Genomic DNA, 15617 nt, shown 5'->3' with positions numbered 1-15617 from the left:
AGTGAGGAGGTGTAATGGCAACTATTTTCATTTGACTGATTAATACTTTCTAAAGACTGCACATTTTGATTTGCATTTGTATTTACAAATGCTTGAGGAAAAAACCCCTTAAATATTCGTTACAAGCCTGCGTCTTGTTCCATTTTGAATTTCTGATTTAGCATCTCTGTAACTACTGCATTACAAAAAACTGAGGCATCATATACATCCTAAAGTGCGTAATACACATCCTAAGTGCACTAAACACGTACAGCTCAATGTTTTTGTGTGTGTTTTTTGATTAAATTAATTTTTATTGGAGTATAGTTGCTTTACAATGTTGTGTTAGTTTCTGCTGTACAGCAAAGTGAATCAGCTATAAGTATACATATATCCCCTCTTTTTTTGGATTTCCTTCCCATTTAAGTCACCACAGAGCACTGAGTTCCCTGAGCTATACAGTCTCAATGGTTTTTTAGGTATGACCTGTGTAAGCATGGTTCAGACCAAGATACAGAATACAAAGTGAACCCATAAGGTTCTCTTGTACCCCTTTACAGTCTGTAATCCCCCAGAAGTAAACCAATATTCGGACTCATAAACATCCATTAGCTTCCCAACAAAAATTTTCAAAGGAAACAAAAGAAAACTCTGACGGGCATTTAACTGGAAACTGCTTTAGTGTAAACTTACCCACTGCCTTCGTTAAGTATAAATGCCAATCATTCGGCGCCAAAATCCTGAGGCAAATTTTTAAGCCGTTCCTCTCCGAAGTCCCGCCCCACTTTCTATACCACGCCCTCCGTTCACTCTTCCTCCAAAACGGTTTAGAGCGTAGCAGAAGACAGGACGAGAGACCCTTTTCTGTCATGCGCACTAGGGAACAGGAGCGCTCCCCTTTTCTCTGCTCCACCAACCCACTAGGACCTGGCTTCGTCATGCGCATTGAGAGTTCTCAAGACGCGCGCGCGCGCGAGCGCCGCCGCGCTCATGCGCACGAGCCGATCAGCCCGCGCGGGCGGAAGTGCGGAGCCGCTTCGCAAAGTGAGGGCTGCCGCGCTCGTTGTGGGTGGGCGAGCGGCCGACATGGCGCCCTCCGGGAGTCTCAGGGTCCCCGTGGCAGTGCTGCTGCTGTTGCTTTGGGGGGCTCCCTGGACCCACGGGCGGCGGAGCGACGTGCGGATCATCACGGACGAGAACTGGAGAGAGTTGCTGGAAGGAGAGTGGATGATAGAATTGTGAGTGCGGGGCGGTGGTCTCGGGGCCCCCTCGGGGGGCCGGGGTCCTAGTTCCAAGTCTGGACCCCCGATTTCATCCCCGTTCGTCTCATGCGAGTCCCAGACTACCCGGGACTGCGACTCTGAGGCGCGGGGCGGGAGCCCCCGACTCCTCGCGATCCCCTAACTCCTCTTGGGATCCTCCGCAGCCGTGGTCCCACCCCCTCCTCGTTTCTGACCAGGGGATACTCTGTTAAGTTTCTTCTAAAGTGTGCACCCTAGTTCGGTTGCTATGACTGAGGTGCGCCTGTGAGGTTACTTTCAGCTTTGAATTCTCTTTCTTCATGGCTTTGGGATTGAGGGTGGTTGGTCTGTCTAGTTCCTATACAATTATTCATTTTGGAATGAGTCTTCACAGACTTAACAGACTTATTTCACCAAACTCTACAAAGGAGGAAACTGAGTGAACCTCTCCTCTCTTTTTGTCTCATTATCCTTAAAAAGTAGTCCACTTACAGTGTTAGAATTTGAGACTCTTTTAGTTTATTTTAAATGTTATTTTATGGATTAGGCATATTTTTATTGTAAATGCCAAGTAAATTCAAGTTGCGTTATTTAAACATCTGCGTTCCCTTTATCATTTGTTGTTTTTTCTTTGCCCACGTTTCATTTTTCTTTTGGGTGTGTGTTTTTGCAAAGTATTGAATGTTTTGGGTTATTACTCTTATGCCTCTCTAAATGGTATTGCATTAAAAAAATTAATGTATGAGTGTGATTATAAACTCTTAAAAGAGCGTCAGTTCGTCACTTATTGTTCAGATAAAACCATGTGTCTGTGGTGATTCCGTTATAATAACGTCCCTTCTGCATCGGTAGATAATAAACTGTCTGCCTTTGCTTTAGTCACTAAATTGGTGGTGGTGGTGACCGTGGTGGCAGTATTATTAGTGGTACTAGTCATTATTCATTAGTAAAAAACACCATTACTGACTGTTAACTGTACTAAACACTTCTAAGCTCTTTACATACGTTATCATATTTAATTCTTTACAAATTCTATAAGATAGGTATTATTTCCCGCATTTTACAGATGAGAGACATATCTAAAAGCTTTAATTAATATGTCCAGGTATTGCCATAGTGGCTTTCTTTTTGTCTCCAGAAACTAACACAGAGTAGACATGTAGATGTTGTTAGAATAACCCCATTCCTTAACAGGGTTCAGGCGGGTGTTTTTCTGGGTGGTTGGGTTGCCAGTTAAGGAGGGAGGTGGAGGTGGACATCCCCAAGGGAGAACCCACAAGGTCACATCAGTAACTCCTGAGTCATAAAGTCAAACAAGGCATAGAACATCTATATGCAGGATACAATAGGGGAAATGTTTATATAGTATGCATATAATCTGTAACTCAGTGAAATGAATTTTCAGGCACCATTGAAGGTGCAGGGGAGAGGAAATATAACCAGGGACAGCATTTGGGTTTCATTGTCCTCAGTACCTTGTTTTAGATAGTGCCCATAAAATATTCACAGTTTCATAAATAATGTGTTGAACAATTGTGATTATGAACTTTTATGCAAATTAAATCAAGTATTACTCAAGGAGATTTTTATTAACTCATTTGATCAAACTATATCAATACAGCAGTCAGAAGTGAAGTATTTGGGGATTTGAATTAGAGCATCTGTATGAAATTAAGAGCATACCGTAGTATTTTTTCCCCTAGCCTACTGAATATGAAGTTGTCTCTAAAAAGCACCGAAGAAACAAAAGAAACTTGAAAAAGGATGTAGTATTTCTAATGATAGTCAGCTCTTACTACAAGTTAGTTATCTGCATTAAATCTGCCCTGATCAGGAGTTATGTTACAGAGATATTTTCATTGTAATTCAATTTATTGTTACGGACTTTGGCTTTTGTGTATGGTACTAGTCTTGTTCCACAATGCATATTACTTTTAGGAATTTTATTTTCATAAAATAAGTCAAGAAAATAGAATGAAGTACAGAAACTGTACTCTTGTGTTTAACAGGTACAGGCTTTATTCTTCCTGGTTCCATTAAAAAAAACTGAGGTAAATTATGAGATAATATACAATAAAATGGGAAAAATCAAATCCTAGGAAAGATTCAGGGCCTTTTAAGAATGAATACCAGAAGAGTAATTAAAATGCTAATATGCTTGGCCACAGATTTATAAACCCGAGATTGACCAAGGTCTGGGCAGAGAATTTCATTTGGCCGGCCTAGTGTTTGTGTCTGGGTTAAGTTTTGAGGTAGCATTTTTACATAAAAATGCAGATTTTCAGCTCTTTTTAAATTGGAATAGCCTGCTGCACTGGGCCAGCTGTCCTGGACCTGTCAAGCTATGTAGTGTTTCCTTCCTTAAGATGAGGCATGTGTTTCCTGTTCACCACAGCCGTGGGTGCTTCCTCTTTTTTTACCAGCACCTTGGCACTTGTGACTCCTGCACATACCATTGTTAAAACTGATGAACTCCAAATTTGGCTTTGAGCTTTCTGCCCACCTTATAATAAGAGAAATCCAAAGGTTTTTTTTTTTTTTTTTTTTTTTTTTGCTGTACGCGGGCCTCTCGCTGTTGTGGCCTCTCCCGTTGCAGAGCACAGGCTCCGGACGTGCAGGCTCAGCGGCCATGGCTCACGAGCCTAGCCGCTCCGCGGCATGTGGGATCTTCCCGGACCGGGGCACGAACCCGTGTCCCCTAAACCCATGTTCCCTGCATCGGCAGGCGGACTCTCAGCCACTGCGCCACCAGGGAAGCCCCCAAAGGTTTTTAAAGAGCTGTTTTGCACTTGAAAAAGGCCTTGTGTCTTAAAAACTTATTCTCAGAATTACTTTTCTGTGATTAGCATTATCAATTCATAGTTCTTGATTTCCAGAGTGTTCGACTCACACTTAAAACCTTTTCATCTTCACAAAATTAACCACTTTGCTATCTTGTTTTTAGTATAAAATATTCTTCACAAGTTACACATTTTAGAATTTTTATCCCAATATGATCATATTAGAGTGTTTAACTTTTTTAAAAACTATTTCTTAGTTATGCTCCATGGTGTCCTGCTTGTCAGAATCTTCAACCAGAATGGGAAAGTTTTGCCGAATGGGGAGAAGATCTTGAGGTTAATGTTGCAAAAGTAGATGTCACAGAGCAGCCAGGTACTGTAAGTCTTTGGTTAATTTTGTTTCGTTGCAGATTGGGATGATCTGTTGGTTTGTTTTCCACATTGCATGATCTTAACTCTACCTTTCACTAGTTTTTAAAAACAGAACTGTCTTCAGCTGGTTAGGCTGACTTACCCACCTCCCTGATGGGGGCTCAGTGTGAAGTGCCGCAGAAAGTGGATTCCCTGGTTGGGTATGGCAGCTTACTTCTTTTCTCTATTGCTCTAAGGGACCTTGGAGACATCTCCCTCCCCCCACTCTTCCCTCACATAACTGCCTGTGATCTTTTTTCCTTTGCATCTCAGGCCCCAGACTAGTATGTAAGACGTCTGTGAGAAGCCCTAGAATATTGTGGCTCAGGTGGACATTGGTTAACCCAGCATTTGCATCTGTACCAAGCTTCAGAATAAGGAGCATGTGGTTGAGGTTCTTTGTAGAGTCAAGGTCACATTCCCTGTGTGAGTCGTCTAAATCTCTGCAATTGGATTTCAAATTTAATCCTTTAACTGTGATTTGAGAACATTGGCTGTTAATTACAAAGCCCTCATGGTTGTGGCCTCCTGACTTGGCCCCCTGGAGAAGTGTCAGGCCCTGCCCTTACAGATGCTTCTTCTTACCTGTTCTTGGTCACAGTAAACCTGGATTCTTGATTCTGCCCCATCCCAAATGGTAATAATCGCTAATATTTGGTGAGCACTTACTGTTACAGGTACTGCTCCAAGTGTTTTGCATTTATTATGTAGTCCTTGTACAACGTTGTGGGATAGATAGTATCCCCGTTTTACAGATCAAAAAACTGAGTCATAGATTGGTTCTTAGTTATTTTAGTGTTTAACACATGGTTGATAATGTTAGCTGATGCTGTTATTGCCCACCTTTTGGAAGATTCATAATATTTTCCATTTTTAACAATACCTTAGAAACTCTGTGTTTGCTTTTTGATTATCAAATGCAGTTTCATTTGATTTTAGACCTAAGACCGCAGTTATATTGTGCTGTCCCATGACTCAGCTAGTAATCTTATAGTAGTATAATTGACCAAATGTTTATACATATATATTCACAAATGTCTTCAATATTCAGATTTTACATACTTTTAAATGGAGATAATGTATAGTAGAGTTTTTTTTCAGTTGCTTTAAGTACGTAATTGGAATTTCTTTCATTGTTTATATTACAGAGCTCAACTATTTTTAGGTATAATTTCATATTCTTTGCTTATTAGTATTCAAGTAATTCAGAGTCAGCTTTTAAGTGGTAAGTGATTGGCCCATATAAAACCTGCTGTGTGTTCTTTCTTGTATTTATTTCTAATCTTTCTTTATCATTTGTAGGACTAAGCGGACGATTTATCATAAGTGCTCTTCCTACTGTTTATCAGTAAGTATTTGAAGATTCTGTAGTTATGAAAGATGCATCATAGTGTAATCAGAATAGTAGACCTCCAGCCTAGATCATGTTTAAAGAGCATTATATTCAATAAGTTTACTAGAAGGCTTACTTTGCTTAGTGCTATTCTAAGTGCCTTTAGATAGATGAATGATGCATGAAACAATCTGTGATCCCAAAGATTTGTAATTGTTTTAGAAGATGATGTGCACGAGAAATGGTGTGATACCATTCAGCTAGTAAGTGATTATGAGCGCAGAGTTGTGGTAAGTACTGTAGGAAATTTGGTAAGGGAAAAAAATCGCTGCTTTGGACTGGTTCCTGGAGAATATGCGGTTTAAACTCAACTTTGGAGGTAGCATTTTCAAGAGTGCAGAGTAAGCATTCCATCCTGAGAACAGTCTCATAAACAGTTATAATTAGGATCATGGTATGTTCAAACATTAGCTATTAGAAAGTGCTGTAGCTCAGCCTTGGGGACAGTGGTAGGTGAAATGGTTGTTAAGTCAGAATAAACAAGATTATGTAGTGTTCAGTGTCAGGTTTTTTAGTTTGTCTTTATCTTCTGAACTGGCCATAAGAAATCTTAAATCTCTGTATCTGCCCTGAACCTTAATGTTCATCTAGCTGGTGGGTTGAATGCCAGGAGGCACTTCTCTCCTTCACTTAAAAGTTACACAAACAAGAAGTTGGCGGTTCTGTGTGTATCTTGATTTTCCTTGTCTTTTTTTCATGTTTGTATCTGTTTCCCTGTACCTTTTTATTTGCCACGACTCCCTTTGTATATGTTTAAATGTCTCTTCTCTGTCTCTGTAAGTGCTTCTCTCCGTTTTTACTCAGTCCTTTTCTCCACATGCCCCTTAACTGGCTAGTCAGTCTCCCCCTTGTCTTAACAACCCCTGAAATTTTCTGGAATTTCCTGCCTTTTTCTTTTAGTAACGTTGTTTATCATGCTCATTCCCCTAATTTCTGCCTGCTGAAATCCTACCTATCCTTCAAAAACAGCTCAAGTGTCATTTTCTCCACAAAACTTTGGGTTTTTGAGTGGGGGCTTCCTTGTTGTCTTTGGCTCTGGGTGGATAAAGGATCCTCTGATCTTACTGTAGGTAGTGGGGAGCTATGGAAAGTTTTTGCGCTTAAAGTGATAAAAATTGAAGTGTTAATTAAGTAGAGTTAGACTGGCAGTATTATTTAAGGTAATTTAGAAATGGTGAAGATGTGGGAACAGGGAGAGCACTTACGATCCTATGACAGAGCTCCATGCATTAGGAATGGGAAGGAGGAGGTGGGTGTCAGGAAGAACGCAAAGCCGAATGTCACTGCATCAGATGCCTCCAGCGACTTAAACCATGATGGCTGTGAAAGTTCTTTAACAATAGCTAATAAATAATAAATGTCAGACGCGATTCTAACTGCTTTTTCATGAAGTCATCTCTTTAATGTGTGTATTGTGGCTTAAAAGTGATTTTCTGAGATATATCTACGTACTGCATTTCTTTTTCTCCCCAGTTTTTTATTGAGACATAATTGACATATAATTACTTACTGTGTTTCATAGTTTTATTATTTGGAAGAGTAACAATAACAGTCTTAAGACTTACGATTGTTTAAAAGTATAACCTCAGTGTTTAATTAAATTTGGGGCTAAGATGTCAAGGGTAGGTAATTAGTGTAATTTGCTACTTCTGCATTGCTGATGATTTTGAAGATTAGGATTGATTGTAAAATGGGGTTATAGAAATAGCAAAACAAAGTTTATTTATTTGGTGCTGATTAATATTTACTTGTGATCTTTAGTTGTAAAAATGGTGAATTTAGGCGCTATCAGGGCCCAAGGACTAAGAAGGACTTCATAAACTTTATAAGTGAAAAAGAGTGGAAGAGTATTGAACCTGTTTCATCATGGGTTGGTCCAGGTTCTGTTTTGTAAGTATGAGGGGTTTTTCTCTTATTTATTTCAGGATTAATTGGGACATATATTTCATGTAAATAAAGCATATTTACTTAGTTTTAATTCTAGGACCCTTAAGATGTGTTCAGATTTACTATGTGATATTTTCAGTTTGACTTTATCTTCTAAGTCCAGTGGATACTGTGATCCTTGTTAATGTAGAAGGAGGCTTTCTATAGAATTAAGTCTTTTTAGGAATATTTTAGTTCTGTAAATATGGTCATTTGTATCATCAAAAACTAATAAATCCCCCTAAGAGTGTGAGCGATACAATAGGTAAAACTATCATTTGAGGGGTTTTTTGTTTGTTTTTGGTTTTGTTTTTTTTAAATATTTATTTATTTGGCTGTGCCAGGTCTTAGTTGCGGTGTGTGGCATCTTTAGTTGAGGCATATGGGCTCTTAGTTGCGGCACACGGGATCTAGTTCCCTGACCAGGGATCAAATCCAGGGCCCCTGCATTGGGAGTGTGGAGTTTTAACCACTGGACCACCAGGGAAGTCCCTATCATTTGAGCTTAGCATTTGGATGAGAAGCCTCAACCATATGCATACTCATGCTACCTTTAGATTTAAGTTCTTGATTTAATGTGATTGAATTATTCCACCTGTCTGATAGCTTTTTGTACGAATAGTATGGATGAACAATGAGCCTAATGACATGACTAACCACTGAGCTTTATATGTAGGTAGAGGGTACATTTCTCCAGAGCAGCTTGCTATGGAGCAGTAGGATTGGGCATAACTAGCACATTTTCTGAATCTCTCTTGGGGAGCAAGGCCTCACGGGTCATTTGAGAGACGTCTGGGAATACTGAGTTTGGCTGAGGCCACCATGGGCTCATCCTGGTGTGGCTAAGCTGTCTCTACCTGTCCTCTTACCACACTTGCCTTTGGAGGATGGAGAGTGTAAGCGATAATGCTCTGGATCTGGGAGTGGGGGCATGATCATCCCTAAGCAGTATTTTGAAAAAGAAAGTTCATCTTTAGGACCTTTTCCTTACACCTCTGAATTGAACTGTCAGAATTCCCCCACTGAGCCACCATGCCCAACCCAAATAAGGCACCTGCTCTTCCTGATAGAATCTAATCAGCACAGACTACAGTGAGACAACACAGTGATTCATGTTTCAGTTCCTTGTTCCTATTCCTATTTTGTGTTTTAAAGAACAGAAGCAACATGGTTAATGTACCTGTCTGTGTTGGACTGAAAATGTATCTGATTTTTGTTTGAAATCTCATGTCATAAATGATTCTTCCCCTCTCTGGTCGAGGAAGTGGGGGTCGCTTGTAAGTCTCCGCTGACTCCTCCGGACAGCAGTCCATACCTTTTTTATTGGTAGACTGAGTAAGAGGCGCTTCCAGGGTCAGCTTGGCAGGTTCATCCACCCAGCGATCAGTGATTGGATTAGGCCATCCTGCATGCAGGACCTCTGGCTTGTGTGTGAATTAGTTTATGTGTAAGTGGCCCCACTTCTGCTAGAGAGAACCCACAAAGCTAAGTTTTGGAGCAGGCCTCTTTTCTAACTGCCCATCAAAGCTACTTGGGTTTAATTATGTGAAAATTGTTATTTTTACTTTTACCATTTTACTTATATGGTAACTTAGCATTTATTTCTTGTGTGATTATTTTGTATATCATTAAACTATATCAAACTAATGCTGTTGTAAGTTTAATTTTAATACAAAAGGAGGGTAATTCTTAGGTGGGAAGGATCAACTCAGCAAGTGCTCCCAGTCTTCCTTCAGGCTCCCTTCTCTACTTCTTTGGAAGATTTTAAGGGTGAATAAGAGTTGCCATTTGCTTACAGTGTGCCTAACTTCAAACCAGTTTGTTCCATAGAGTTTGTAACCTGTACTCAAAGTATATTGGAGAAATCATCAGGTGAAAGATTATAGTCAAAACAATAGGAGAAAAGGAAAAAAAAAATGATCAAGTGTTTTGTTTATGAGGATATCACATAGTGGCAAAAATTCAGAAACTGTTAATTTCCATTAATAAGCCTTCTTATTATGGGCTTGAAATCACTGATGTATCACTAATCTTGAGTAACATCAGCAATAAAATCTGTTGTGTTGGGGAAGTTATAGAGTGAAAAATAGAAGATATAGGTAACACACATGTATTCTACTTCAAAACTGTGTATCTGATTCAGTTTTTCACTTGTCTCTTTATTTTAGGATGAGTAGTATGTCAGCACTCTTTCAGCTGTCTATGTGGATCAGGGTATGGGCTAAAATTTTATTTCTATTTTAAACATTTTGACACTGTCACTTTTTAAGAAATGACCATGTTTTTAGTTTATTTTTTTCTTTTGATTTTAGACTTACCATAACTATTTTATTGAAGACCTTGGATTACCGGTTTGGGGATCATATACAGTGTTTGCTTTAGCAACTCTGCTTTCGGGACTATTATTAGGACTTGTAAGCACTTCATTTTCAGAGTACTGGGAAGAAAAATATTTTAGAATTTCATAATTCAATATAGTTTCACTGGCTTTATATTGTACATTCATACTTCTTCTGTTTATTTTTGCAGTGCATGATATTTGTGGCAGATTGCCTTTGTCCTTCAAAAAGGCGCAGACCACAGCCATACCCTTCCAGTAAGTATATTTTTAAATGTTTATTTTTATTCACTATAATCCCATTGATTTCTGTAATAAACACAATCACACATAAAACAGGTTGTCTTTCTAGCTTAGGTTTCTAAATATGGAGTGGTGGGGGAAGAGGGATGTATATTTCATGTAAGAATGACAGCCCATTGGATTTAGAAACATAGTTTTTTTTTTGGTTTTTATAGTGTGGAGAATTTTAACACTGCATATAACTTATAGATATTTGATAACCATTGACCTGATGTCAGTTTGTTTGAAAATTCCATGATATTCATGGATCCATTTGAATATACTTGTGTCAAAAAAAGTTGAATATATTCCACTCTTGAAGTCTTTTCATTGGTATAGTGACGACATTTGAAGCTTTTTCTTTGTATGCTGGTCAAGTCTGAGTTTTTCTGTTAGGTTATTGGGAAAAGCAAATCCTGTAGCTGCTTGAGGATTCTCATTGCCATTGTATTTTACTACACGATGGGTTTATAGAATTAGAATATTCACTGCTGTTTATCTTAATAGGATTACCTACCAATCATTTATTTTTAATCTTGAAAATCATGCTGTTATGAAGGCCCTCTTATTTGCTGTTTGTAAAGAGCTTTCACTTTCTGTCGTCCCATTTGCTTTTCAGCAGCTCTTTAGGTAGACTGCATAAGTGATACTCTTCCCATTTTGTGGTTGAGGAAACTAAAGCTGAGAGAGATGAACTGTGTTTCCAAGTTCACACAGAAATGACAGAGCTGAGAGTAGAACCTAAACCAGACTTTTGGCCTGACATTTCTGTTGTATTTCGTGACTTAGGACTTAAACTGAGGTCAGAACTCCTGAAATGAAATCAGTGGAGATTGCATTTACAGTATTCCTTGTCTGTCGAACAACTGATAGTGTTTTTAAAAAATTTCTTAGATAGTTGAATTGATGCTAAGAAGAACACAGGTAGGGGAGGGAATAATTTTATCCACCAAGGGTCACTGACCTGTAGGAAAAAATATAATAAGCACAGATTACTTAAAAGACAATTAAGTCAGTGAATGTACCTTTTATATTTATTTTGCTTCAAAAACCTTAAACCTAATAACAGATTTGTCTCAAGTAATCTGTGACACAGCTGATACTAATCTATACTTTAATGTGATATTACCCCTTCTACAGCAGGCTACAGGATTTTTTTGAGTTGTTTTCCATTATGTGTATTTGGCTTAGATTTTGAGTTGCTAGGAAAAGATCCAACTGAGTCTAACTTTAAGCAAAATCAGAATTTATTGGTTCACATAGTCAGGAAGCCTGAGGGCAGAGTTGATTGGATCCTGGGGCTCAAATGTTTTTATGTTTCTGAATTGCTCAGTTCTCTATAACTTTGCTTGCTCCATTTTGGGCTCTTTTTAGTCCTGAGAATAGAATGACTATAGAAAGCTATAGCTCATAATCCCAGAGTAAGAAGGAAATATACTTCTCCCTGTACTCACCTATCTTCTGGAAAAATTCTGGTGTATTCCACTTGTATAGAGGGCTCAGTTTTTGGAACAGTCACTGTAAACCAGAGTTTCTCAACCTTGACACTATTGGTCTTTTGGGCTGGATAATTCTTAATCGTGATGAACTGTCTTTTGTACATTATTGAATTTTCAGCAGCATCCCCCTGGTTGCCAGTAGCACCACCCCTCTCTCTTGTAGCAACCAAAAATATCTTCAGACATAGCCAAGTGTTTCTTAGGAGGCAGAATCACCCCTGGTGGAGAACCACTGCTCTAAACTGTCATTTGTGTCCACCACAGCCACCTGGGATGTAGCATAGGGAAGGGGTAACCCAACAGGAAAAGGGATGCTAGACAGACCAAACAACAGATTGTCCACTTTACGGTAATTCCTTCCCGTAATTTCTTCTACCTTGCACCCCCGTGTTCTTCCCGCTCCATTCCGGGTTGCCTAGGATTAGGGACAGTCTCGGATCACTGAACAGAGAAAAGCTTATTGGCCAAATTCTGTGTTCTGGATCTCAGTAACATGGTGTCTTCTAAGTTTAAGTTAACTAGCAACAGTCCCTATTAACAAAGGGAGGGGGGGTATATGTGGTGTGTGTGTATATTAAAAAATTAATTGAGCTGTATACTTAAGATATGTATCTTATATTATTTGTAATTACACCTTAATAAAATTACATATGTGGAGAAGTGGAAGCATCTTTATGAAACCACTTGAAAAAAACATAGCTAGGAAAATAGCCTTCAACTTAAGTGTCTGATTCCTGTTCTCCTGGGAGCTGAAACAAGGGTGGTATTGAAGTTTGTCTTAGTATACTTCTTAGCTAGAAGATTTAATAGCAAGTTAATATAAGATAGTTATATTTAATGCAGTCTGTTTTCTTACAACAATATGCACAGCATTAATTCTGGTTCATTAATTTCAGTTCAGTTTATGAATAGGTGGATAATAAGAATGAATTTGGTAAGTAAAATGGATCTTCCAAACCAGTTATTTTTACAGTATCACTTGTTCTTGAAGATAGCTTTTTCCTTTTGGAAATCCAAACATGATTGATAAATAAGTGCCAAAGCAATTTATGGGCATATGAATTGTGTCTTGATTGTACTCTTAACACAACTCTAATACATCAACAAAAGAACATTTCTGGTTTTTATCTTTAAGAAAAATTATTACTAGAATCTTCTCAACCTCTGAAAAAAGTGGAGGAAGAACAAGAGGCTGATGAAGAAGATGTTTCAGAAGAGGAACCTGAAAGCAAAGAAGGAATAAACACAGAGTTTGCACAAAATGCCATAAGACAACGTTCTGTGGCTCCTTCATTGGCCACAGATAAATCTAGTTAATTTGTACAAGTATATTCATATGATTTTGACAAAAACAGAAGATTGATCATTTCTTTTGGTTTGAAGTGAACTGTGACTTGCTTGTACATTGCAGGGTTCAGTCTAGATTGTCATTAGGTTGAACAGTCTACCTTCAGAAAATAAAAGTAGCATTATTTGAAAAATCAGGATTTGAGAACAGTATGGTGGTTCAAACAGTAGTTTAATTTTTGAAAAATCTGGTGCCAAGCAATAAGATTTCTGTATGTTTGTTTCATAATAACCTTTTCAAGTCTGAGTTGAAAAATTACATTTCCCAAGTATTGCATTATTGAGGTATTTAAGGAGATTACTTTAGAGAAAAAGATTTCTCATTTGATATAATTTTTCTCAGTTTCACTGTGTGAAAAAAAGAACATATTTCCCATAAATGGGAACTTTGCCCATTGTCTCAAGAAATGTGTATTTCAGTGACAACTGTGAGGTCCTTTTAGAGGTAAATTCCAAAATGTAGTCATAGCTTTAGAGTATGCAACTAATAAAAGCTACCTTACTTTAGTTACAGTTTTCTACATATGATAATACAGGATATGTTTAGGAAGATTTTATAAGCCCATGATGTTGTCTTGATTCCTATAAAAGGTTGGTTGCCTTTTTGTTCTCCTCTGTTCAGTGTATGATTTGTATTTTTCTTACCATGAGTTACATTTTTCATTTTCCAAATTGGATAATTTCCTGGAAATGTTTTTCATGTTTTAATAAATTGTTTCAAACTGAAGTTTACTGAGGAATCCTTAAAAGTGAAGAGGCATCTACTGATAATTTAAAATCTTGGCTACTTGTTTCAGATTTTACATCATTCTTGTTGAACCTCTACTTGAACTTTTTTTGGATGTGAAGGTGAACATTCCTGATTTTTACTTGATTTTGTGGAAAAGCCTTGGTATTTTACATTTTGAAAATTCACAGAAGCTTAATTTGATATAAAGTTAGCATTCTACTCAGGAAAAAGCATCTTGTAGTGTATGTTTTCAATGTATATTTGTCCTCATACAGAAAGTTCTTAATTGATTTTACAAAGTCAATGTATGCCTGATGTCTTAAACTCATAAAAGGCTTATGTTTTTGAAAAGACAGACTCCGTATTCTACTGTACTTTCTGTTGTGTGTTATTTCACAGGTGGGTATCAGCAAGGTGGGACATTTAATATATTTTTACTCCTTGAAGAGTTGAAGAGTTTTCACCTTACAGCAAAAGAGGGGGTGGGCGGATGTGTGCGGCAGCAGTAGAAAACTGTGTTAGCTACAAGAAGGGGAAAAAGCATAAATATTTAGAATGGATCACCTCTCCATTATGGTAATAGACAATTTCTGTAATGTCCCCTTTCATCTAGGTTCTGCTGCTGTGTGAATCCATTAGACTTACAATATCATAATGTACAACAGTTTTCTTTAAAGGCCTCTCCTTTAGAATATTAAATATTCTACCATTGAAGAGTTTGGATGTGTAATTTTGTGATGCTTTAGAAAAATAATCTAAGCACAAAATAAACTTTTCTAAGCACTTCACTGAAGCTGAAGGCAAGTGTGATTTCTAGTTGCATATTTAACGATGCTTAATTAATTTGCATTTTACAGTGTTCAAGTGAATATTTGTGTCACTGTGTATATACTTGATATGTGTAATCAAAAGGCTAGAGTCATACACATCTGTTTCTGTCACTTGAGATGACAGAGAAATGCTTCTCGTTAATTAAGCGTTCTATTTTTCTAGTCTTGTATACATGACAATATAGTTTTAAGTTTTTAAGTGATTAAAAACAATATATACAGAAGATTACAAGTAGGCTGAACATGTAGAGACTTGATATTTCAGAAAAGAGATGATCTTGTGTGTCTTCAGGATTGTCACTGTAGACATCTGAATAATCAATTTTCTGTCACACCAGAGGCTTACAGAAACTATATTGGGATCATTTTACCTTTAACAGACCCCTTTTGTTTCTGCATTGGTTTAAAGGGGCTCCACATGGCAGCTTAGCAACAGATCATCTAGGAGGGAATAAGGTGCAATATCAGCATCCTGGAGAACGCTGCTCCCCAGGATGCCTCAGTCATTCAGCTCCAGCACTAAAGTATTGAAATCTGATCACTCCACTAGAAAATGCAGTATTCTACCACGTATTGCCTAAATACTTAAATGAGCAAGACTGACAGTAGTTTGAATGAAGGTTCCATGGGGAACATTCTTCATTCATTGAGTATTGGAGCTGTGCTCTTTTCCTGTAATAATTCATTTAGTCTGACTACAGTATGTGATATCTGAGCATTACATGTGAACAGGCTCAGAGAGCTAGGGCAGAAATAGGTACAATCAGAAACCACAAGATTTCAAATCATGCTTTTTTTTTTTCAGCACGAGTACTGCAGATTTAGCAATTTATATATGAAATTACAATATAAATTTAAAAA

At 37.9% G+C, this 15617-nt stretch overlaps 1 protein-coding gene and 1 non-coding gene across 2 annotated transcripts; both read left to right on the top strand.

Moving 5' to 3' along the window:
• Positions 1-979: 979 nt before the first annotated feature.
• Positions 980-14300, top strand: TMX1 (thioredoxin related transmembrane protein 1). The gene is made up of 8 exons (XM_060004565.1): positions 980-1217; positions 4258-4373; positions 5714-5759; positions 7566-7694; positions 9899-9944; positions 10043-10144; positions 10260-10326; positions 12985-14300. The coding sequence occupies exons 1-8, from the start codon at positions 1066-1068 to the stop codon at positions 13164-13166; spliced, it is 840 nt and encodes a 279-aa protein (XP_059860548.1). The 5' UTR covers positions 980-1065; the 3' UTR covers positions 13167-14300.
• On the top strand, positions 4491-4625 carry LOC132421364 (small nucleolar RNA SNORA70). The gene has a single exon (XR_009518626.1). It is a non-coding gene; the product is annotated as a small nucleolar RNA SNORA70 (small nucleolar RNA).
• Positions 14301-15617: the final 1317 nt, after the last annotated feature.

Source organism: Delphinus delphis, chromosome 2 (assembly GCF_949987515.2).
Source record: "Delphinus delphis chromosome 2, mDelDel1.2, whole genome shotgun sequence".
Lineage (NCBI taxonomy): Eukaryota > Metazoa > Chordata > Mammalia > Artiodactyla > Delphinidae > Delphinus > Delphinus delphis.
Note: the sequence above shows the minus strand (reverse complement) of the source record. Positions and strands in the feature narration are given on the sequence as shown.

Excerpts from the sequence above, each read along its gene's own strand:
- TMX1 (XM_060004565.1), top strand. The coding sequence starts at position 1,066 with ATGGCGCCCTCCGGGAGTCTCAGGGTCCCCGTGGCAGTGCTGCTGCTG. Across the intron at positions 7,695-9,898 it reads GTTGGTCCAGGTTCTGTTTT|GATGAGTAGTATGTCAGCAC; the intron begins GTAAGTATGAGG and ends TCTTTATTTTAG. Across the intron at positions 10,327-12,984 it reads ACCACAGCCATACCCTTCCA|AAAAATTATTACTAGAATCT; the intron begins GTAAGTATATTT and ends TTTATCTTTAAG.